The sequence below is a fragment of the Oncorhynchus kisutch genome, linkage group LG17 (assembly GCF_002021735.2).
Source record: "Oncorhynchus kisutch isolate 150728-3 linkage group LG17, Okis_V2, whole genome shotgun sequence".
In the NCBI taxonomy this organism is placed as follows: Eukaryota; Metazoa; Chordata; class Actinopteri; order Salmoniformes; family Salmonidae; genus Oncorhynchus; species Oncorhynchus kisutch.
The window spans coordinates 51,561,023-51,586,494 of NC_034190.2; the positions used below are offsets into that span (position 1 = coordinate 51,561,023).

General features: G+C 43.0%; 2 protein-coding genes across 7 annotated transcripts; one reads left to right on the forward strand and one right to left on the reverse strand.

Annotated features, from left to right (window-relative positions):
• Window positions 1–774: 774 nt before the first annotated feature.
• Window positions 775–6,546, forward strand: LOC109907859 (protein-S-isoprenylcysteine O-methyltransferase). 6 transcript variants are annotated; one of them, XM_031794031.1, is made up of 6 exons: window positions 775–1,075; window positions 1,488–1,576; window positions 1,751–1,851; window positions 3,451–3,668; window positions 3,756–3,890; window positions 4,273–6,546. In XM_031794031.1, exons 1-6 carry the CDS (start codon window positions 857–859, stop codon window positions 4,405–4,407), a joined length of 897 nt encoding a protein of 298 aa, XP_031649891.1. In that variant the 5' UTR covers window positions 775–856; the 3' UTR covers window positions 4,408–6,546. The 6 variants fall into 6 exon arrangements, 5 of the variants coding, with proteins under 5 accessions (XP_031649891.1, XP_031649892.1, XP_020361696.1 ...); XR_004203660.1 differs by having other exon boundaries at window positions 776–1,075; window positions 3,756–4,194; window positions 4,273–5,499; XM_020506107.2 differs by having other exon boundaries at window positions 778–1,075; window positions 1,682–1,851.
• rnf207b (ring finger protein 207b) lies at window positions 4,856–24,687 on the reverse strand. The gene is made up of 18 exons (XM_020506106.2): window positions 24,552–24,687; window positions 24,059–24,249; window positions 19,438–19,570; window positions 11,673–11,817; window positions 11,409–11,490; window positions 11,242–11,317; window positions 10,935–11,060; window positions 10,502–10,548; window positions 9,541–9,613; window positions 9,331–9,399; window positions 9,124–9,192; window positions 8,660–8,784; window positions 8,228–8,405; window positions 7,841–8,026; window positions 7,538–7,589; window positions 7,331–7,448; window positions 7,038–7,148; window positions 4,856–6,925 (listed from the first exon to the last, which is right to left on the reverse strand). The coding sequence occupies exons 2-18, from the start codon at window positions 24,247–24,249 to the stop codon at window positions 6,781–6,783; spliced, it is 1,926 nt and encodes a 641-aa protein (XP_020361695.1). The 5' UTR covers window positions 24,552–24,687; the 3' UTR covers window positions 4,856–6,780.
• Between the last annotated feature and the right edge of the window lie 785 nt (window positions 24,688–25,472).

The following is a 25,472-nucleotide window of genomic DNA, read 5'->3' on the forward strand; positions in this document are numbered from 1 at the left end:
AGCATGGTATTATTTCACTGTAATAGCTACTGTAAATTGGAGAGTGACGTTAGATTAGCAAGATTTAAGCTTTCTGCGCATATCAGATATGTCTATGTCCTGGGACCCAATCCAGTGGAGGTTAACAACTTCTACCCCCAAGCCATAAGACTCCTGAACAGATAATAAAATGGCTACACAGACCATGTTCACTGCTGCTACTCTGTTAATTATCTATGCATAGTCACTTTACCTCTACCTACATGTACAGTACTAATACAAAGTTTGGACACACCTACTTATTCAAGGATTTTTCTTTATTTTTACTATTTTCTACATTGTAGTGTGGAAATCTGTCGAAAAATCTAAAATATATTTTTATTTGTTTAACACTTTTTTGGTTACTACATGATTCCATGTGGGTTATTTCATACTGTTGATGTCTTCACTATTATTCAACAATGTTGAAAATAGTAAAAATAAAGAAAACCCCTAGAATGAGTAGGTGTGTCCAAACTTTTGACTGGTACTGTCCATAGTGCCTCAATTACCTCGACAAACCTGTGCCCACATTGACCCTGCATAGAGCATCATTACTGTTATTTTATTTTTATTATATTATTATTATATATATATTTTTTTACTTCAGTTTATTTTAGTACACACTTTCTTAACACGTATTTTTTTCTAAAACTACATTGTTGGTTAAGGGCTTGTAAAGTAAGCATTTCAATGTTGTATTCGGAGCATGTGACAAATAAAATCTGATTTGATCATCTGCGCAGCGTCACCTCCTGGAACTGAGCCAAGATTAATGAGGAAATTCTGTGATTGTGGAAAACTCGCGAGAGCCCATAGGGAGTAACGTTAGTTCATCATGGCAGGCAATAAGTTGGCATTAGAGGGAAAAATAAGTATTATAAGCTTTCTTTTAGGGCTTGGCGTTGTTATAATTCCCCTTATTAGAACATTCGCTGGACACCTTGACTGGGTATTCGACTATCTCACTGGAGTGAGGGGGAAAATAGCTATTGCGGTGTACATCGCTGTTCTCAATGGCTTCTTGCTAATCATATATAAGGGACCTCTATATAAGGTAAGAGCTACAGTAGTAGCTAGCTAACGTCTGAAACAAGATGGCTAGCAGTAACATTAGCTAAGCTACTTAGCTAGCCATCTTGATTTATGTTGTATTTGCCCATTCAAAACGGCAGTCGGCTAGCTAGGCTTATTCTAAATGATCAGATATTAATTGGCGCGCTTCTTTCTGACAATGTATTGTGCTAATGTTAGCTGGCTAATCCTATTAGCTGAATTGGATTGAGACAGCTGTCACCCTGATTGCCTAAAGTAGAACTCTAATTTAACGGTAAGCTAGATAACACTATTGAAGTCAACCTTCGGCATGGCCCACTTATGTTATTGTCTTAGCTGTTGATTTGGAGCCAGCTTTGTAGTTTCACAAGTTCAAGTAAGAAAGGTTATCGGAGCATGCTCTTTTCTCCCAGGTTGCTGTGCGAGCCTGCTTCCTCGGTTTTACTTTTGGGTGTGGCTTGATCATAAGCTTTTCCCAAACTACATGGACACACTTTGGCTGGTAAGCATCCAGCACCTGTACATACTCTCTGTCACACACAAAACTAATTGATGTTAGTTCGATACCTGTTTATGCATAGTTCTCAGTCAATGAATGTATTTGCAGGTACATGTGTTCCATGTCTTTCTTCCACTACTCTGAGTACTTGGTGACGGCCATCATTAACCCCCACAGCCTGTCTCTGGACTCATTCCTGCTCAACCACAGTGTGGAGTACACCGTGGCTGCCGTCTCCTCATGGGTGGAGTTCACTATAGAGAAGCTCTCTATCCCAGGTCTTTCCCTCATACCACACTTGTGCTCAATGGTTGCGTTCCAGCCTGACTACATAGCTGGTATTGCATTGCATCAACCAATGGTTGCATACCACATCATTCTGCGCAGGCAGGCGTCTGCAATGTAGGCTCAATCCCAATACTCCCGTTAGCCCTCCCCTTCGTTTTCGAGTGACTCTCGTTTGGGGGGGAGTGACACTCGAAAACGGAGCAACTAGTGGTAGGGAAATTAGGCCTAGGGAATGGGACATCATTACATCGCTTGCGTCGATGACATGGATGTCGATATAAGGGAGCCCTCTGCACCTCTCTGATTCAGAGGGGTTGGGTTAAATTGCGGAAGACACATTTCAGTTGTACAACTGGCTCGGTATCCACTTTTCCCTTTCACTCGTCAGATACTGCCAACGGATACCACGCAATTAACTGACAATGTACTGGCTGCAGTAATAGCTTTTCTTATATTTCTCATGCAGCAAATACATACTTACCATATGAGCATCAAATGAAAAACAACGTGCCTGTAATGTACCCATCCTCTGGCGGTGGTTCAATGTGGAGTAGTACGGAAGCAGGACTTTCATTCCATAATAGCAGTTTGGCATGTTGCGTTCCCTTCACTCAGTCCTTAACAGTGGAGGCATTTTAGCTAGAACAATTAAAATCACTGTTCTGAACATTTAAAAACATTTTTTTTTACCAAATGTGTAAGGGTCCATACACCGACACATCCATAGCGGTCTTTTTATCCTCCACTATACAATAAGGAAGAAAATAGTTATCTACTGCTACGTTACCTGCATTGACAAATATCTTCAGTCTCTTATGTTACTAACTACAATAAAGAACAATTACAAGTGATTGAAGTATTATTTTATTTTTTTATGAACAGGAAGGCAAGCTTACAAAATTGTACATAAAATTTGCAGTAGATGCTTTCGTTAGCGAGATTCTTTACATACATTGGGTTTCACAGATGACAGCCTGGTTTGCTCAGTAGTCCCTACAACATGAATTACAATTCATACAAATGTCAAATGCCTGTATAGAAAGCTTCATGTATAGATAGTTAGCCAGTTGTTGCTAGCTTGTTAAATAGTGATTTTTGTAAATTAACTTTATGACCAAGAAATGTGCATGATAATTGTTCTCTACATTAACTAACATATTCATCTTAAATCAAAATACTTTGCATGATTTGTTGGGAAGTTATAATTAATTACGTTTCCTTCCATCCTAGTATTCTTGTCAGCCACCTTCCTGAAGCAACTTTAGAGCCTTGGGTCGCAGGACTTTATGGTAGTTTTAATAACCACTCAATAGCAAGTCTGCATGTTGATTTTCTTCATTTGGAGGGCTGAAAAGGCTCTACCCCCCCCCCCCCCCCCCCCTCGCTCAAATTTAAATTGGAACACCACTCTGACTCGATGTGGGATCGTGCAAAATGGAGGGGAGGGCTAGGGGGTATTGGGTTTGAGCTGTAGTCAGCCTGGAACGCAGCCAATGACTTTTCATGTCTCAGTTGAAATGGCATGACATGTTGTCACAGGAGGAGTAAAATGTCTCAATTGGCCCTGAACCTTTTCCCTCTTGTCTCAGAGCTGAAGCAGCTGAGCTGGCTCAGCCTGGTGGGTCTGGTGATGGTGCTGTGTGGGGACTTCCTGCGTAAGTCTGCCATGCTGACGGCTGGCTCTAACTTTAACCACATCGTCCAGAACGAGAAGGCCCAGAGCCACGTGCTGGTCACCGATGGGGTCTATGCCTTCTTCAGACACCCGTCCTACGTGGGCTGGTTCTACTGGAGCATTGGCACACAGGTACATGCCTAAAATGTCAATTTTTCTTAAAACATGTTACAATCATGCCCGCTCCACTGATTTCATTTTTCCGTGTCCAATGTTCAGGTGATGCTGTGCAACCCTGTCTGCATCGCGGGTTACACCATGGCCAGTTGGCGCTTCTTCCGTGAACGGATTGAGGAGGAGGAGCTCTCTCTCCTCCATTTCTTTGGAGAGGACTACCTGGAATACAAGAAGAAGGTGGGCACCGGCCTGCCCTTTATTTCAGGCATCCGCATCAACAGCTCCTAGGTGTGAGAGATGGGGTCCTGGATGTATGAACATGGCAGACAGGCACTGTGAGGGGCAGCCCTGGTCAGCATACTGTGGATTAGCCCTTGTGGTCGCCCGCCCTGGGGGGGGGGTCTAGAGCTCACGGAGACTGACACCTACGAGCGTGGTAAAGGGCTCCCCAAAAACCTGGGTAGACGGACTCACTCAAAAAGAAACGACACCCCCCAATGTTGTATATCTATTGCACACATCCAACCGCCTCTTTGGTTTGGTTAGTATGACTACTAAGAATTATTATTATTATTTTTTTTTCCATCTCCAATGTTTCCCTTTTCTGTCTTTTCCATAGGGAGGAGTTGAGTTTCTTCAGTGGATGCTGAATGGATTTTTAGCTTGTGTTACTGAATCAAAGTGCTGTAATGAGCCTGGTCGAGTGTCTGCTATTCCTTGTTTGTCTGGCTTATCACTAAGTCATCATTATTAGGTCTCAGCGTTTACAACAATAGTTTTACACAAGATTAGGGATGCACAATTTCAACTGCCCTCGTTCATATTCTTTCCCAGTAGGTAAATCTGCGCTAAGAAGCATTTATTTCTCTGTGACTGTTGTACATTTACAAAAATTTCCCAAAATGGCGGCAAAGTGGTTGCTTGCAACATGGTCTTTGCCCCATAAGTTAATGAATGTTTCATAAATTATAAAATGCCTTTTGATGGTAATCAAATGTCAAAATATGCCATGAGAAAATATTGGTTATAGGTAACAGCCCAGAATTTCTATACTGATGCATCCTTACACAAAATGATTTATTTTAAATGTGTTGGAACTGGTTCAGGGAACAAAACTGGAAAATAAAATGAAGGAACTGAATCGGGAACGAAAGCGATCCATACTGTTCCGGAACAGAACCGTTATTTTAAAAGCATGCAAACCGGTTAACATTCTTTTCTCGTCCCACAAAAGAAACACAACAAAGGGCATGTGAAAAGCCCTCTCTGTCACTCAAACTTATTCCAGTGTCTGCCTGCAAACTGAAAATCTTTGCCTGTGCATGTTTAGGCTACCTGCCCCTCCCCCATCTGAAGCATAGGCTACTGTACTGAACTTAGAAGCATGAGAAGATAGGGAGAGATCTTTTTAATTAGAGAAGTGGATTAACTTTTTCAATGCTAGTTAAGGATACTATAGGCCTAGTTGAGTTTTAGATTGGATTTGTTAACTACAAAAAGGTAAGCTGTGTGTTTAATTCTGGTGCTGCTCTTCACACAAGCTTGTGAGCTAGCTAGCTCAAAGCCTCTCATAGGGAAAATTCTGTGAACCTAATTCAGATAATGCATGTCTTGAGCAGGCCAGCGCTTCAAGCCTGCTCAACCCTCTCGCTCCCCCCCCACCCGTAAAATTTAAGTAGCATCTTGCGCCATAGGCTACACTGGTCTGTCCATCACGCATGTAAACAACTAGCTTGCCTGCTCTATCTGCACTGATTGCTGAAGTCATTTCAATGAGCTAAATGTTAAAAATAAAAGTTTCACAGGTTTAAAACAGGTTCAGAAATGTATTTTGCTGATCGGAACTGTGGAATGGAATGGAAGAAATTATTTTATTTTTTTGTTGAGAAAAAAACTTTGGTTCCAACCCCTGATTTTAAATTCACATATCCCATGTCCACTCAGGATCAAAAGGCTGTACAATCAGAAATCTTTTGCTAATTTGACAACCTGAGCAAGTTGCAGCCTGGTTCTCGGATTTCTCCAGTCGGTTCGGCGTAATAAGTCAAACATCTACTTTGTAAGTCATTTAAAACATAAGGAACACTGACAATCCGTTCACTGTTCTATTCCAGTCTGCTGTAAGTCTTAAAATGTCCCCTGGGTATAGACTATGAATCAGGGGTGTTCTTCCATAGGGTTTTTAGTAATAGGGGCACTCACTAATAGTCATCTTTAAAATGCATTTGCTCTCACACGGTCTCTCTCTACCCCCACTTGATCATCACTCCATCTATTTATTTGTTCTGTGTGCTTGTCTCCTCATGCTCACTGTGTATTAAAACCAACCAAAAGATGCATTCCTATGGCTAAGGGGTTCAGAGAGCTACACCCAATATGGCTTCCTTCTGAACTACCGCAGCTTGTCTCAGGTGAAAGGTCGCCTCAGCCCTCCACTCTGTATGCCCAGACTGTATGGAGTGCAAGAGGAGTATGTCTGTGAGTGAAAGAGAATTTGTGAAATTAGAACAGTCAAAAGCACTTAAATGTTGTGCAAGATGAGTGTGTGAGTTAGTTTCTGAAATTAGGACAGTCTAGAGCACTGTAAGTCATGTGTTACATGAATACAGATGAGATTTTGTTTGAATAAATATAAGAGCACATTCAGTTGGCTGCAGACATATGATAGTTTGCTGCTCAAAGCATGATACAGCTGAGCTGAAGGTGGAAAAATCCAGTTGTGTTGCACTACAGTATAACAATACTACAGTTTATTACAGGTAAATAAAAAATGTATCATGCAGAGGGTGTACTTATCTAACTCTTGGTTGATAACTTTTTTTCACTTTACTGACATTTTCTGAATTGAATGAACACCATTGTCCTGTCAAATAAAATCAAAAGTTTATCCTAAGAAAATGGTCTTCCTTTCATGTTGTTGCCAATGTAGTCCTAATATGGATAATGGATGCATGCTTAAATTACTACAAGAAGCCAACCTGAACACAGTGACGGTGTTACCATAGCATACATTACACCTTGTTACACACAATGTGGAAATATTGGATTTTATATTCAATATAATTTACATACAGTAAGTCAAGGGTGAGCACTTTGCTGGTGAAGTCCCATGCCCCTATCCAGTTGTTTAGGGAGACAACTCCTTCCAAATGGCTATCTCTGTGGTCTTCTGCTTCCCTGGCCAGTAGAAATTATTCTTGAGGGCAGCCTCATCAGAGAGGTTGCTGAGAGTGTGGTTGTCATCTGTGGTAGGCTGAGAGGTCAGGTCATTTCTGTTGAGGTAAAGCATAAAAGTAGAGGTTTAACAAAGACATATAGTTTTCATTGAAATCAGTCAGATCAATTCTCCCAACAAGTTATTCAGTAATCTCCTCACTAGCTTACGTCAGTGTTGTTGAAATGGTTTGTTTAGTATCTTTGGCCGCAGTGGTGTCCTCATAGATCTTCAGCATGGCCTCTGTACGGTCGTCTTTCAGCTCCTTAGGCTCTTTCATTCTGTGGGAACATTGAAAAGGGAACACTTTGTGGTAAACCATGTCTTGCACAGTCACCATGACAGAAAGAAACGTCTCAGTCTGTGACCGCTCGTCAGAGTAAATTGTACATTTGCCAAACTATCTTGTTAGTCAAGACATTGTAGTTTGTGATATTGAGTTCCAGTGACTGTGCTCCAGTACCTGGGTTCAAGGCGTTCCTTCACCTTGGCGATGGATCGGATATACGGGCCAATTTGCCTGGCGATGGTGGTCAGATAACTGTTCTCTTGCCTTAGCTGGGTCAGATCATGAAGCTGGGCTGAAACCAGAATGGACACATGCAGTATATAAAACACCAACTTGACCATAGCTATCTCACAGCTAACAGAAAAACAAAATCCCCATTACCTTCATAGATTTCCTGTTCATTTGCAACCCTCTGAAAGGTTGTCTCCCAGACCTATGGTGAAGGATAACAAGATGGAAATGAGCTCTAAAGGTAAGCCGGGTTACATTAATAAACAATGTTGTGTGAATACCTTTTCATAATCCTAATTCCTAGGGAGTTTTTGTTAGCCACCGTGCTTCTACATCTGCATTACTTGCTGTTTGGGGTTTTTGGGCTGGGATTCTGTACAGCACTTTGTGACATCAGCTGACGTTAAAAGGGCTTTATAAATACATTTGATCGATCGCTTTAGTGATTCCCACCTCCTCAAACATGGCCCTCATGAGTTCCACTGCAGAGTACTCAGAGGAGATCTGTCTGTCCATCTGCACGGAGGTATCCAGGATGTCTCCCATGGTGTCTGTCTTGATGAGGGAGTGGTGCTTGGTCAGATCCCTGTGGGTCTCCTGCACCTGGTCCTTCAGCTGCTGAATGGACATCTGCAGCGTCTGGAGTCAGGAGAAGGCAAGGTTTTTAATGGGCTACATCAGGGTATAGTAATCAGGGTAGCGCCTTGATTGAAATCAATAGACCATGCATCTCTAATGTATTTCCAATACACACACCAAAACATTGCGTTTGGCTGTGAAAGTCCTCAGTAATATCGTAAGAGCTGTACAGTAACTGAAAAGAGTCGTAGAAGCTCACACCCTGTAGCTGGTCTCATAGTTGCGACAGTGCTCGGTGAAGGGGGTCTCTCCCCCCTCAGCCAGGAGGACCTTGGTGCTGAAATAGCGGTGGGGGGTGGGCTTCCGCACCACGGACGAACCCAGGGACATGTCACTGATGGCTGGGGAGTGGCAGGGCATGGACAGGGACGACTGTAGACTGAGGGGACAGTTACACAAAACAATGAATAAATCGATATCTTTACATAAGTTTGGGCATCGGGCACAGGGGGTACTCATATTTCCACTGGATATTTTAGAACATGACAAGTGCATACTTGGGAAGTACAAGCATACTGTCTTGAAATTTGAGGTTTCACTCATTGGGAGCAGCAATAACATGCTGATGACATGTTCCCTTTGAGTGTGTAGGTCTGCACTATTTCCATATGGTAGGAGTGAAATATGACTCACAGTCCGCTGGCATTGCCCAAACTCAATCCAGTCACACTCCCAGCAATGGACACAGAGCGTCTTTGGCCCAGCAGTAACAGAGACTCAAGGCAACGAGCAAACTCGGACCGATACTCTGTGTTGATCTAAACCAGAAACATAGAATGGGGTGTATATTTGGGATGTGATATGACAAAACATCAGTTGAAAAGGCATATGACAAGAGAGGGTCTTTTCATTAACTGAAAGGTCACTAGTTTGAATCCCCGAGCTGACTAGGTGAAAAATTTGCCGACGTGCCTTTGAACGAGGCACTTTACCCTAACTGATCCAGAGTCACCGTTGATAATGGCCGACTCTGCCCACTCTCCGAGGGTGTCTCAGGTGGAATTGGGATATTTCCAATTCACACATGCATATTAATACACACATATACATGTGTGAAAGAGGACAAATATAAGCACCCATCTAATTATTTACCTTACCTTGCTACTCTGAGCTGGTCTCAGTCTGTGTGGAAGTTTGACAATCTTCTTCAGTCTCTCCATCAGTTGCTGGATAACATATATTAAAGTAATTTGCTTCAAAACGGTATTCACAATTGCTAGTATTACATTTCATGTTGTGGTATGTGCTCTTCTGGATTCATGGAACCAGATTGGGCATTATTTATCATACTGTATTGTACATACATATCCCATGTCAAGAAACTCAAACTTGTTGGCTGAACTTAGAAAGGCTGAGCAAGTGACCAGATGAACCTAGAGACAGGAAAGGCAGAGAACATTGGCTTGAGTTGAGCATATTACACCTGCTCAAGATGGGCCATCCGTTTGGATGAGAAATGCAACAGATGCATCACCACTCCAGGATAGAAAGGCGTGCCATAGACAGGACATTACCTGGAGAGTGGGTAAGAGTGCGGCCAGATGAGACAGCTGTTCTTTGAAGGCTCTCTCTTTCTCCTCATGCTGACTGTTAAAAACAAGAGAGAATCCATTTGAAATGGATCTCTTACCGTATCTAACTGGAACAACATGCATGATCTTAACCCACGTGTCAATAGCAAGAATCTCATGTGATTATCATCCTTACTCTTTAGCTTGTGCAGCATAAGCCAAGCTTTTCGGGAAACATTTCTGCTACAGGGTTCAAAGTGGTGCCATGCAAGCCTAATGTAGCTAGTTTGAAACATTATTATCATTAATTAGGCTTTTATCTAGATTGGTCTGCTGCCATGGATACCTTAATCTCCCAGCAGGATCTATAAATGTGGAACAGGATACATAGGCAGGCATTAGATGAGCCATTAGCCTGTTCAATATCTCTGGGTGCATCCCAAATATCCTGTAGAGTGCGCTACTCTATGGACCCTGGTAAAAAGTAGTGCACTATAAAGGGATAAGGGTGCCATTTGGGATGCAAGTGGTGTTTGTCTGTGGAAAGACTTCCTGCCCTGAGAGTTCATTGAGTTTACAGTGATTTTTAATGGCTATATGCAACCATTGAGGCTGAATCTGTGTGTTCTGTATTCGGATGGCCCATTCAAACAATGACCGGTAAGTACCAAATATTTCACAGTTTCTCTGAGCACAGGCTATACATTACATTATAAACATGATTGACCCAGCAGTGGAGGCTGCTGAAGGGAGGACAGCTCATAATAATGGTCGGAACGGCGCAAATGAAATGGCATCAAACAACTGGAAACCATGTGTTTGATGTATTTGATATAATTCCACTGATTCCGCTCCAGTCATTACCACGAGCCTGTTCTCTCCAATTAAGGTGCCACCAACCTCCTGTGGTGCCCACCTTTACTTGTTTTCAAGCACGGTAGCCTGAAGTCAAATTCATTCTCACCTTTGAGCTGCTTTCAGGAGAATCTTTTTTCTTTCTGCCAGTTTTTCCTTCAAAAGAGGACAATATTATCTGTGTCAAGATTAAATGATGACTGCCTAATTAAAACTATTACTTTAATAAATGACATTAATTTCCTCTCAGTGTTAAGTTTGTAAATGAAAAGCACTACTTGAGCATTCCAATTTGATAAAATTTTACTCTGATGTAAATGTGCAATGTATTGAACTTTCAGCTACTTTAGGAGATAAGACACGAAGGGTGACACCTTGTGGTAGAATAAACTGCAGTCAGAAAACAAAAAAAACATTCAACAATTTTTTAAAGAAACGTTGATTGATTTATTGAAAAAAAACTGTCATTGGAATGGAGGGAAATTTCCAGCTTTGAGTTGAGTTGAATGTTTTCAAAATGGCTGATGCCTGTGTCAGCTCACCTGCATGTTGTTGAACAGTGTGCTGATAGCGCTCTCCTCCTCATCCACGTTCTCTCGAACCTCCCTGATCATCGCCTTCAGCATGATGATGGCTTCCCTGGCAGACGTCTGGAGCTCTTTTACCGCCTAGGGGTCAGGGGTCACATCATGAGAGGGCACTGGACACCACCACATACACACACACCCACCCACCCAACAAACTAAACTAAACTTCACCATGATCCCCCACATGAATTGTCTATAGGTATACTCTACAGCAATATGGAATAAGTAGGTAATACAGAGTTAATGAAGAGAATGCACTCACTATTACAGCTTGGTCCAGCCTTTCACAGCCTTGCATATATGCTGTCTCAATATCAATGCAGTGTGCTCTGCTCTCCCTGAAGGACACACACAAAAAGCAATTGCTTAATGGTTGATTTAATTATTTAAGTGATACAATATTGGGGATAGGAGCTGACTGTAACTCACACTTGCATGTCTCTGAAACAGTTGATACACAGCATGGACTTCTTCTCTGTGGAGAACATAATGTATAGCTCGTCATGGAGGGCTGTGGGTAGACAGACAGACAAACAGACAGGCAGAGAGACAGTCATTACAATGTCATCTCAGAGGAGAGAATATGAGCTGGAGAGCCTTGGATTTAACTTAACCAACATGTTCTGTGCACCTGCTAGTTTATTCATAAAAGGTGTCTAGCTGTATTTGAAGAAGATTGGACTTTAAACACACCACACTTTTTGTGGACCTCCTTTGTGCGTTTGGCAAGGGAGACAATATCATGGCGGGCAAACATTTTGGCCTTGTGTGTTGATTCCCTGCAAGCTCCACACAACGGCTGGCTACAAGTGTTGCAATAGTACATTGCTTCCACATCCTGTCAACACACAAGACCACAAACATATTCAAAAGCTTGTACTGCAGACAGAAACTACAGGTATGAACCAACAATGTTATTTTTTTCTTCAGGGGGTGGATCAGCTTTAATATTGCAGAGATTGTTTCTTCCATCAATGTAATTGTCTGCATCATTTCCAATCGCCCATATTTTACATACATACATGCATACATACATACATACATACATACATACATACATACCCTTATACTGTACATATATACAGTGGGGCAAAAAAGTATTTAGTCAGCCACCAATTGTGCAAGGTCTCCCACTTAAAAAGATGAGAGAGGCCTGTAATTTTCATCATAGGTACACTTCAACTATGACAGACAAAATGAGGGGGAAAAATCCAGAAAATCACAAAATCATATTCTTTATATAAATAGGCCCTTTTAATTTTGTCTGTCTTGCCATTCCAAGTAAAATGGAATATCTTTTGTTCATATAATTTAAAAAGCAGGTCACTAGGTGTAGGCAAAAACCATAAGCAAATAGGTTAACAGTGATATGACTAAAGAGTTAATTAGGGTGATTTTTGCACAAATAGACCATGGTAGCAAGATCTTATCTATTTTTTGCTAACTTTCTATTAAAATGTATTGGAGAGAGATCATTTCTTTCTTTCGGGATATGTATCTCGAGTATGTCCACATCCCTGTCAGACCATTTTATTGGTAAACTACACGTTAAGGCAAAAGACCCAATACATAATATAGTACACTTATCATCATTTGGTTTTAAACCAGAGAGTTTAGAAAATGTATCTAGACCCTCTTTGAGGCTGTGGAGGGGTTCTAATTGTGGTTTTAAAAGAAAACATGAATCATCAGCGTACAATGACACCTTTGTTTTTAAGCCACAGATTTCTAATCCCTTAATATAATTGTTGGATCTAATTTTAACAGCTAACATTTCGATGTCAATAATAAATAGATATGCCGATAGTGGATAACCTTGTTTTACTCCTCTTGACAGTTTAAAACTTTCTGAGATGTAGCCATTATTTACTATTTTACACCTAGGGTTACTATACATAACTTTATCCCATTTTATAAGAGATTCTCCAAAATTGAAATATTCCAGGCATTTATATATAAACTCCAGTCGTACTTTATCAAAATACTTTTCAAAATCAGCTATGAAAACCAGGCTTGGTTTCCCGAATATTTCATAGTATTCTATTGTTTCCAGTACTTGTCTTATATTATCTCCAATGTATCATCCATGAAAAAAAAAACCTGTCTGATTAGGATGAATAATATCTGACAATACCTTTTTAACTCTATGCGCCAAGCATTTTGCTAGGATTTTTTTATCACAACACTGAAGTGTAAGAGGCCTCCAATTTTTTAAATGGACTGGATCTGTAATATATACCACTTGGATCCTGTTTCAGTATTAATGAAATCAGACCTTCTTGTTGCGTGTCCGTTAATCTACCGTTTATATAGGAGTGGTTAAAACATGCTAATAATGGTCCTCTGAATATATTTTTTAAAAGTTTGGTATACTTCCTCTGGTATGCCATCCAGTCCTAGAGTTTCCTGGATTTAAAGGCTTTAATTGCATCAAGAAGTTCCTCCTCTGTAATTTGGCCTTCACATGAGTCCTTCTGTACAGATGTTATTTCTACATTATTAATAGGAATGTCACGTTCTGACCTTTATTTCCTTTGTTTTGTATTCATTATTTTAGTATGGTCAGGGCGTGAGTTGGGGTGGGCAGTCTATGTTTGATTTTCTATGATTTGGGGATTTCTATGTTTCGGCCTAGTATGGTTCTCAATCAGAGGCAGGTGTCATTAGTTGTCTCTGATTGAGAATCATACTTAGGTAGCCTGGGTTGCACTGTTTGTTTGTGGGTGATTGTCTATGTTGATTGCTTGTTTCAGCACAGTTCGCATTAGCGTCACGGTTGTTATTTCGTTTATTGTTTTTGTATAGTGTTTTAGTGTTTTCTTTATTAAAATTCATGATGAACACATACCACGCCGCATTTTGGTCCTCCGATCCTTCAGATGAAGAGGAGGACGACCGTAACAGAATCACCCACCAACCAAGGACCAAGCGGCGTGGTAAAGGACAGCGACGACAGCAACGGCAGCAGCAACAACAGCGGCCAGCATCACAGGACTCCTGGACATGGGAGGAGATATTGAACGGAGAGGGGCCCTGGGCACAGGCTGGGGAATATCGCCGCCCCAAAGCAGAGCTGGAGGCAGCGAAAGCTGAGCCGCGGCGATATGAGGAGGCAGCACGGCAGCGCGACAGGTACGAGAGGCAGCCCCTTAGCAGGTCTGCTACCTGCTAAGCCAGGTAGCAGACCTGAGCTCACTCCTCGTGCTTATTATAAGCAGCGCGTTACTGGTCAGGCACCGTGTTATGCGGTTAAGCGCACTCTGTCGCCAGTACGTGCCCATAGCCCGGTGCGCTATAGGGCAGCCCCCCGAAAGTGCCATGCGAGTGTGGGCATCGAGGCAGGGCGTATGGTGCGTGCTCAGCGTGTCTGGTCGCCGGTACGCAGTTTTGGTCCAGGGTATCCTGCGCCGGCTCTGCGTACTGTGTCTCTGGGGCGCTGGGAGGGTGCAGTGCGTCCTATGCCTGCGCTCCGCTCGTGCTGGGCAAATGTGGGAGTGGAGCCTAAGGGAGAGGTGTACGTAGTAGGCACTAGATCTCCAGTGCTTACCCACAGCCCAGTTCAACCTGTGCCTGCACTCTGGAGGGTCCTGGCTAGAGTAGTGATCCAGCCTGGGGGAGTGGTGCCAAGGCCGCGCACCAGAGCTCCAGTGCTCCCCCACAGCCCGGTCCTTCAGGTGCCTCCTCCTAACACCAAGCCTCCTGGAGGTCTCCCCAGCCTGGTGGGTCTTGTGGCAGCCCCACGTACCAGGCTGTCTCTCTGTCTCCTCCCTACAGGTTCTCCCGCCTGTCCGGTGCTGCCGGAGTCTCTCGCCTGTCCGGCTGCCCCTCTGTCCCGAGCTGCCCCTCTGTCCCGTAGGGTCATTTAGAAGGGTTGCCATGGTTAGGAAGCCACGGAGGCGGACAATGAGGCGGACTAAGACGATGGTGAAGTGGGGTCCGCGTCCCGCGCCAGAGCCGCCACCGCGGACAGACGCCCACCCAGACCCTCCCCTATAGGTTAAGGTTTTGCGGCCGGAGTCCGCACCTTTGGGGGGGGGGGGGACTGTCACGTTCTGACCTTTATTTCCTTTGTTTTGTATTCATTATTTAGTATGGTCAGGGCGTGAGTTGGGGTGGGCAGTCTATGTTTGATTTTCTATGATTTGGGGATTTCTATGTTTTGGCCTAGTATGGTTCTCAATCAGAGGCAGGTGTCATTAGTTGTCTCTGATTGAGAATCATACTTAGGTAGCCTGGGTTGCACTGTTTGTTTGTGGGTGATTGTCTATGTTGATTGCTTGTTTCAGCATAGTTCTCATTAGCTTCACGGTTGTTATTTCGTTTATTGTTTTTGTGTAGTGTTTCAGTGTTCAGTGTTTTCTTTATTAAAACTCATGATGAACACATACCACGCCGCATTTTGGTCCTCCGATCCTTCTCGCCTCTCCTCTTCAGATGATGAAGAGGAGGACGACCGTGACAAGGAAAAAAATCCATACAATTAGCTTTGGTTAGTGGAGATGGAGGAATATTCTTAAAGTACTTTACTTCCTCTTTCAAAATATTGTCAAATCAAATTTATTTGTCACATACACATGGTTAGCAGATGTTAATGCGAGTGTAGCGAAATGCTTGTGCTTCTAGTTCCGACAATGCAGTAATAACCGACAAGTAATCTAGCTAACAATTCCAAAACTACTACCTTATAGACACAAGTGTAAGGGGATAAAGAATATGTACATAAAGATATATGAATGAGTGATGGTACAGAGCGGCATAGGCAAGATACAGTAGATGGTATCGAGTACAGTATATACATATTAGATGAATGATGTAGGGTATGTAAACATATTAGGTAGCATTGTTTAAAGTGGCTAGTGATATATTTTACATTTTCCCATCCATTCCCATTATTAAAGCGGCTGGAGTTGAGTCAGCGTGTTGGCAGCAGCCACTCAATGTTAGTAGTGGCTGTTTAACAGTCTGATGGCCTTGAGATAGAAGCTGTTTTTCAGTCTCTCGGTCCCAGCTTTGATGCACCTGTACTGACCTCGCCTTCTGGATGATAGCGGGGTGAACAGGCAGTGGCTCGGGTGGTTGTTGTCCTTGATGATCTTTATGGCCTTCCTGTGACATCGGGTGGTGTAGGTGTCCTGGAGGGCAGGTAGTTTGCCCCCGGTGATGCGTTGTGCAGACCTCACTACCCTCTGGAGAGCCTTACGGTTGTGGGCGGAGCAGTTGCCGTACCAGGCGGTGATACAGCCCGCCAGGATGCTCTCGATTGTGCGTCTGTAGAAGTTTGTGAGTGCTTTTGGTGACAAGCCGAATTTCTTCAGCCTCCTGAGGTTGAAGAGGCGCTGCTGCGCCTTCTTCACGATGCTGTCTGTGTGGGTGGACCAATTCAGTTTGTCTGTGATGTGTATGCCGAGGAACTTAAAACTTGCTACCCTCTCCACTACTGTTCCATCGATGTGGATAGGGGGGTGTTCCCTCTGCTGTTTCCTGAAGTCCACAATCATCTCCTTAGTTTTGTTGATGTTGAGTGTGAGGTTATTTTCCTGACACCACACTCCGAGGGCCCTCACCTCCTCCCTGTAGGCCGTCTCGTCGTTGTTGGTAATCAAGCCTACTACTGTTGTGTCGTCTGCAAACTTGATGATTGAGTTGGAGGCGTGCGTGGCCACGCAGTCGTGGGTGAACAGGGAGTACAGGAGAGGGCTCAGAACGCACCCTTGTGGGGCCCCAGTGTTGAGGATCAGCGGGGTGGAGATGTTGTTGCCTACCCTCACCACCTGGGGGCGGCCCGTCAGGAAGTCCAGTACCCAGTTGCACAGGGTGGGGTCGAGACCCAGGGTCTCGAGCTTGATGACGAGCTTGGAGGGTACTATGGTGTTAAATGCCGAGCTGTAGTCGATGAACAGCATTCTCACATAGGTATTCCTCTTGTCCAGATGGGTTAGGGCAGTGTGCAGTGTGGTTGAGATTGCATCGTCTGTGGACCTATTTGGGCGGTAAGCAAATTGGAGTGGGTCTAGGGTGTCAGGTAGGGTGGAGGTGATCTGGTCCTTGACTAGTCTCTCAAAGCACTTCATGATGACGGAAGTGAGTGCTACGGGGCGGTAGTCGTTAGCTTTCTTGGGAACAGGAACAATGGTGGCCCTCTTGAAGCATGTGGGAACAGCAGACCGGGATAGGGATTGATTGAATATGTCCGTAAACACACCAGCCAGCTGGTCTGCGCATGCTCTGAGGGCTCGGCTGGGGATGCCGTCTGGGCCTTGCGAGGGTTAACACGTTTAAATGTTTTCCTCACGTCTTGGTTGCGGGCCGTGTCAGTGGCACTGTCTTGTCCTCAAAGCGGGCCAAAAAGTTATTTAGTCTGCCTGGGAGCAAGACATCCTGGTCCGTGACGGGGCTGGTTTTCTTTTTGTAATCCGTGATTGACTGTAGACCCTGCCACATACCTCTTGTGTCTGAGCCGTTGAATTGAGATTCTACTTTGTCTCTATACTGACGCTTAGCTTGTTTGATTGCCTTGCGGAGGGAATAGCTACACTGTTTGTATTTGGTCATGTTTCCGGTCACCTTGCCCTGATTAAAAGCAGTGGTTCGCGCTTTCAGTTTCACGCGAATGCTGCCATCAATCCACGGTTTCTGGTTTGGGAATGTTTTAATCGTTGCTATGGGAACGACATCTTCAACGCACGTTCTAATGAACTCGCACACCGAATCAGCGTATTCGTCAATGTCATTTGACGCAATACGAAACATATCCCAGTCCACGTGATGGAAGCAGTCTTAGAGTGTGGAATCAGATTGGTCGGACCAGCGTTGAACAGACCTCAGCGCGGGAGCTTCTTGTTTCTGTCTGTACGCAGGGAGCAACAAAATGGAGTCGTGGTCAGCTTTTCCGAAAGGAGAGCGGGGCAGGGCCTTATATGCGTCACGGAAGTTAGAATAGCAATGATCCAAGGTTTTTCCAGCCCTGGTAGCGCAATCGATATGCTGATACAATTTAGGGAGTCTTGTTTTCAGATTAGCCTTGTTAAAATCCCCAGCTACAATGAATGCAGCCTCAGGATATATGGATTCCAGTTTGCAAAGAGTAAAATAAAGTTCGTTCAGAGCCATCGATGTGTCTGCTTGGGGGGGAATATATACGGCTGTGATTATAATCGAAGAGAATTCCCTTGGTAGATAATGCGGTCGACATTTGATTGTGAGGAATTCTAAATCAGGTGAACAGAAGGACTTGAGTTCCTGTATGTTGTTGTGATCACACCACGTCTCGTTAACCATGAAGCATACGCCCCGCCCCTCTTCTTACCAGAAAGATGTTTGTTTCTGTCGGCGCGATGCGTGGAGAAACCAGCTGGCTGCATCGACTCCGATAGCGTCTCTCCAGTGAGCCATGTTTCCGTGAAGCAAAGAACGTTATAGTCTCTGATGTCCCTCTGGAATGCTACCCTTGCTCGGATTTCATCAACCTTGTTGTCGAGAGACTGGACATTGGCGAGAAGTATGCTAGGGAGTGGTGCACGATGTGCCCGTCTCCGGAGTCTGACCAGAAGACCGCTTCGTTTCCCTCTTTTACGAAGTCGTTTTTTGGGGTCGCCGGCTGGGATCCATTCCGTTGTCCTGGGTGAAAGACAGAACACAGGATCCGCTTCGCGAAAGACATATTCTTGGTCGTACTGATGGTGAGTTGACGCTGCTCTTATATTCAGTAGTTCTTCTCAACTGTATGTAATGAAACCTAAGATGACCTGGAGTACCAATGTAAGAAATAACACATAAAAAAACTAAAAACTGCATAGTTTCCTAGGAACGCGAAGCGAGGCGGCCATCTCTGTCGGCGCCGGAAGTTCGGTGAATCATTCGTGACTCCATCATTAGTAAGTTTCAATACATTTTTTGGGGTAGTATTTCCATGTTGATTGAAAAAGAATTTGGTGCATTTTTCCCCATATTCCATCCAGTTCGCTTTATTTTTAGAATATATTACACTGGATCTTTCTTGAATAAGTTCCTCCATTTCTTTTTGTTTTTCCTCTAACTTATTCTGTGCCTCTTTGGTGCAGTTTTTATTGCTATCTAACTGTACTCTTACTCTTTCAATTTCCTTTGTTATTAATATGGTCTCTTTTGACCTAAATTGCTTTTATTTTATAGATGAGTACTGAATTGCATAGTCTCTAAAGGCACATTTAAAAGTGTCCCATACAATAAGGGGATCTGCTGTACCTATGTTATGTCAGGAAAAAGTCAGTTATAAATGATTCTGTCCTAGTTAAAAACAAGTTATCATCCAGTAGGCTTTGATTACATTTCCAATATCCTCACCCACGTGGAAATTCTGTAAGAGTATTATATATATACGGCAATTATGTGATCATCCAAACCTGTGTTTGTTAGCCATGTATGCAAAAATTATCCTAAGGTTAAAATAAATCATTCAGAGTTAATAAAACCTTAATACCTGCTTCTTGCACTCCAGATCACAGTTGGAACACTGAACAGTCTCCTCACAGTCAGTAGAGTTATCCACCAGGAATTTGAGCAGGCGGTCCTCCTGGGGTAAGGCACTTAGGCCTTTGACAATGGACTGTTGTCTGTACCAAAACCAAGAGTGGTTACATAAAACTTACAAATAGGATCCAACACATTTAGCTACTAACAATCTTAAAGTGAAGAGATCCCTGAAAAGTAAATGGATACAAACTAATATATTTAAAAGTGATTGTGTTTTGCAGTTTTACCCTTTGTTCTGTGTGGGTTGGATATTTTATGCTACAGCTGTTGAACTATTGTCCTCATGTAGGCTATTGCCTCTCCCATTACCAAGTATTCACCTAGTCTTCACGGCAACACAGCCACAAATAGCATCGCTCTGAATTCTGATTATACAAGGTAATGTCAGTGACAAGAATAGCAACAACTACACTATTGCTTTATAACAGTGTGATTTCCCATGTCATTAATTTAATGAATGTCACAAACAAACAGTTTGCTTAAAGCAAATTTCCTTTGTTTAAAGGGGGGCTAGATTATTGACTAGGCGTGTCCTACACTTAGTAAGGTCCATTGTAGCCTCTCACCCTTACATAAGAAGACCTCCAATGAATACTTAATCTCAAATGTACAGGCTGTCATAGAAAGCAAAGCATGTATCCTTTATTACAGAGCATGTACTAGTTGAGCTTCATGTGACTCAGGCAAAAATAAACTCATAGGCGCCCTGGAAATAACACCACAATCTCATCTAAACTAGTTTGTACTTACATTACCATATCCACAGTACTGCATAATGACAACACTGTTACATAATCCAGTCCTGGATGGCACAGCAATTAACGTAATCTGAGCCCAGAGGGATCAATCATTCAAATGTCAAGGTGTCCAAATTCTCTTTATCTTCTTACTGAGAGTTGCCAGCTATCTAGGACCAAGCTGTTCTCAATGCCAGGCAGGATGAAACAAAGGCAGGATTTACACTGCAGCTGTCTATTTCCCCCCATATAATCCCGTAAGACTTTCATCCTGGCACTACTAACTGGAGAGGCTATGTTGTTCTAGGTATCTTTTAGTGCACACGCATCAATGATAAATACTTCAGCCCTTCCAATGACATCAGGCATGATGTAGAAAATGGAGTTGAAGAGTCCATGGGACATTTCACTACAAAAGCTATTGATATGATAAAGTAAGCCTAGAACAAGTTTGCCTTGTTCGAGCCAGAACTGCCCATAGGGGCAGGAGCCTATCTCCTGTTTCTGTATCATGAGGCAGCTTAAACTACCGTACAGTGCCTTGCAGAAGTATTCAGGAGTACAGATCAGGGTTGGGTTATAAAAAAATATCCGAAACTTTGAACATCCCACAGAGCATCATTAATTCATTATTAAAAAATTGAATGAATATGGCACCACAACAAACCTGCCAAGAGAGGGCCGCCCACCAAAACTCACGGAACAGGCAGGGAGAGCATTAATCAGAGAGGCAACAAAGAGACCAAAGATAACCTTGAAGGAGCTGCAAAGCTCCACAGTGGAGATTGGAGTATCTGTCCATAGGACCACTTTAAGCCGTACACTCCACAGAGCTGGGCTTTACGGAAGAGTGGCCAGAAAAAAGCAATTTCTTAAAGATAAAAATAAGCAAACACATTTGGTGCTCGCCAAAAGGCATGTGGGAGACTCCCCAAACATATGGAAGAAGGTACTCTGGTCAGATGAGTCTAAAATTAAGCTTTTTAGCCATCAAGGGAAACGCCATGTCCGGTGCAAACCCAACACCTCTCATCGCCCCGAGAACACCATCCCCACAGGGAAGCATGGTGGTGGCATCATCATGCTGTGGGGATGTTTTTCATCGGCAGGGACAGGGAAATTCTTGAGGAAAACCTGTTTGTCTTCCAGAGATTTGAGACTTGGACGGAGGTTCACCTTCCAGCAGGACAATGACCCTAAGCATACTGCTAAAGCAACACTCGAGTGGTTTAAGGGGAAAAATGTAAATGTCTTGGAACGGCCTAGACAAAGCCCAGACCTGAGAATCTGTGGTATGACTTAAAGATTGCTGTACACCAGTGGAACCCATCCAACCTGAAGGGGCTGGAGAATTTTTGCCTTGAAGAATGGGCAAACATTCCAGTGGCTAGATGTGCCAAGCTTATAAAGACATATCCCAAGAGACTTGCAGCTGTAATTGATGCAAAAGGTGGCTCTACAAAGTATTGACTTTGGGGGGTGAATAGTTACACACTCTGTAGTTTTCATTTTTTTTGTCTTAGTTTTTGTTTGTTTCACAAGAAAAAATATTTAGCATCTTCAAAGTGGTAGGCATGTTGTGTAAATCAAATGATACAAACCCCCCCAAAATCCATATTAATTCCAGGTTGTAAGGCAATAAAATAGGAAAAATGCCAAGGGGGTGAATACTTTCGCAAGCCACTGTACATGTACATGCCCTGGATGCTAGTCTGTTCCAGGGCCTTACCCCTAATCCATATCCTTAATGCTGAGTGACAGGCAGTGAGGCATCAGGTCCCATTGGGACAGTCCTTGGTATGACTCGACTGTGGAACAAACCCCCAACTTTCCAATCTTAGAGCTTAAACGTTAACCACAAAGCCACTGAGTTGGTCATTGATATGATAAATCAAAGCTAATTTGTTCCATAAGAACTTCAAATACCTAGTCTGGACACACGTACTCATTCAAGGGTTTCTTTATTTTTTACTATTTTCTACATTGTAGAATAATAGTAAAGACATCAAAACTATGAAATAACACATGGAATAATGTAGTAACCAAAAATATATATTTTATATTTGAGATTCTTCAAAGTAGCCACCCTTCGCCTTGATGACAGCTTTGCACACGCTTGGCATTCGCTCAACCAGCTTCATGAGGAAGTCACCTGGAATGCATTTCAATTAACAGGTTTGCCTTGTTAAAAGTTATTTTGTGGAATTTTATTCCGTTTGAGCCAATCAGTTGTGTTGTGACAAAGTAGGGGTGGTATCTAGAAGATAGCCCTATTTGGTAAAATACCAAGTCCATATTATGTCAAGAACAGCTCAAATAAGCAAAGAGAAACGACAGTCCATCAATACTTTAAGACATGAAAATCAGTCAATCCAGAAAATATCAAGAACTTTGAAGGTTTCTTCAAGTGCAGTCGCAAAAATCCATCAAGCACTATGATGAAACTGGCTCTCATGAGGATCGCCACAGGAAAGGAAGATCCAGAGTTACCTCTGCTGCAGAGGATAAGTTCATGAGAGTTACCAGCCTCAAATAAATGCTTCACAGAGTTCAAGTAACAGACACATATCAACATCAACTGGTCAGTTGAGACTGCGTGAATCAGGCCTTCGTAGTCAAATTGCTGCAAAGAAACCACTACTAAAGGACACCAAGAAGAAGAGACTTGCTTGGGCCAAGAAACCAGTGGAAATCTGTCCTTCGGTCTGATGAGACAATTTTTTTTATTTTGGTTCCAACCGCCTGTCACACTGATCTGTTTCACCTGTCTTTGTGCTTGTCTCCACACCGCTCCAGATGTCGCCCATCTTCCCCATTATCCCCAGTGTATTTATACCTGTGTTCTCTGTCTGTTGCCTGTTAATTTTGTCCCTCAAGCCTACCAGCGTTTTCCCCCTTGCTCCTGTCTTTTTCTATAGTTCCAAATTTGTTCTATAGTTCCAAAATGTTTTCTGTACCTTGTCACTCCACCCTGGATTATTGACGCCTGCCTGCCCTGACCCTGAGACTGCCTGCCGTTCTGTCCCTTTGACTCTGATCTGGATTACTGACCTGTCGTTTTGCCTGCCCCTGTTCTAGTAATAAACTTTTGTTATTTTGACACTGCATCCGGGTCTTCCCTAAAACGCGATACCGCCGTGTCTTTGTGAGACACAGAGTAGGTGAACGGATGATCTCTGCATGTGTGGTTTCCACTGTGAAGCATGGAGGAGGAGGTGTGATTGTGTGGGGGTGCTTTGCTGGTGATACTGTCAGTGATTTATTTAGTATTCAAGGCACACTTAACCAGCCTGGCTACCACAGTACTCTGCAGCGATACGCCATCACATCTGGTTTGGCTTAGTGGGACTATCATTTGTTTTTCAACAGGACAATGACCCAAGACACCTCCGGGCTGTGTAAGGGCTATTTGACCAAGAAGGAGAGTGATGGAGTGCTGCATCAGATGACCTGGCCTCAACCCAATTGAGATGGTTTGGGATGAGTTAGACCGCAGAGTGAAGGAAAAGCAGCCAACAAGTGCTCAGTATTTGTGGAAACTCCTTCAATACTGTTGGAAAAGCATTCCAGGTTAAGCTAGGGTGCCTAGGGTGTCATCAAGGCAAAGGGTGGCTACTTTGAAGAATCTAAAATCTACACTTTTTGGTTACTACATGATTCCATATGTGTTATTTCATTGTGTTGATGTCTTCACTATTATTCTACAATATTGAAAATATTAAAAATAAAGAAAAACCCTTGAATGAGTAGGTTTGTCCAAACTTTTGACTGGTACTGTTTTTCATGATTTATGCCATCCAGTAAATCAATGGAATGCCCATTCTTACTTACCCACAGAGGGGGCAGGAGAGTCTGCCTTCCACTGCCCTGCCACGCAGACAACTGGCGCAGAATGTGTGGTAACAATCCAGTAGACAGGGGTGTTCGTACTGCTCATGGCACAAGTGGCATACCAAGGGGTGGCAGTTGGCACTGTCTGGGTCATATAGGTTCTCCAAAGGGCAGAAGATTCCTCCAGACATCTGTAAAAACAACACAGGAAAGCCCATCAGAGTGATGCTGATCTATGTTAGTGACATTTGAGCGAATTAGTGAAAATGCACGTTTCAACAGACACCCTAATCATTCCATGATGTATCAACTGTGATATACTGTTACAAACACATCATATAATTGAAAGTATTCCAGGGAAGTCAATATTCAATCAGTACTCCCAACCTTCAACTCCATTAAAGTACATTCCTTTTAAGCACATACTTAATGAATGAGCCAAGCAGCAGATACTTAATAATATAAGAATATGGAAGTAAAGCTGAACCATTACCTTATTGCTTGCTGCCTTAGCTGCTGTCCCAAGCAGGAATGACAGATATGTGGAGGGTCTTTGAGTGTGCGTGGAGGGGATGCAGTGCCGGCCGTGACGTCAAGTCAGGGTACTCAGTGGGTATAGGAGGAGGTGTGACCATAGCACGGCAGTACTGGATGACAACAGAGTAACCAGACACCACTCATCTGTCAACAGGTGACCAAAATACATTACTCTCTCTAATCCCTCTATTTCCCTCACTGCAGCCTCCAATGACTCCTGTCAAACGTCATGCATTGGTTGCTAATTCAGAATGGAACAATAAAGGGGACAATTGAGCAATGAATATTAGTTTTGGAAATAGCATACAGTTGAAGTCGGAAGTTTACATACACTTAGGTTGTGTCACGCCCTGACCTTAGAAATCCTTTTTATGTCTCTATTTTGGTTTGGTCAGGGTGTGAGTTGGGGTGGGCATTCTATGTTTTGTGTTTCTATGATTTTCTATTTCTATGTTTTGGCCGGGTATGGTTCTCAATCTGGGACAGCTGACTATCGTTGTCTGATTGGGAACCATACTTAGGTACCATTTTTCCCCCACCTGTGTTTCTGGGAAGTTAACTTTGTTTGATGGCACATAGCCTGAAGCTTCACGGTTTGTTTTGTTGGCATCATTTCAAATAAAAGAGAAAATGTACGCGCACCTTGGTCCTCATCTTTCAACAGCCGTGACAGGTTGGAGTCATTAACTCGTTTTTCAACCACTCCACACATTTCTTGTTAACAAACTATAGTTTTGGCAAGTTGGTTAGGACATCTACTTGTGCATGACACTAGTAATTTTCCAACAATTGTTTCATACAGATTATTTCACTTATAATTCACAATTACAGTGGGTCAGAAGTTAACATACATTAAGTTGACTGTGCATTTTGAACA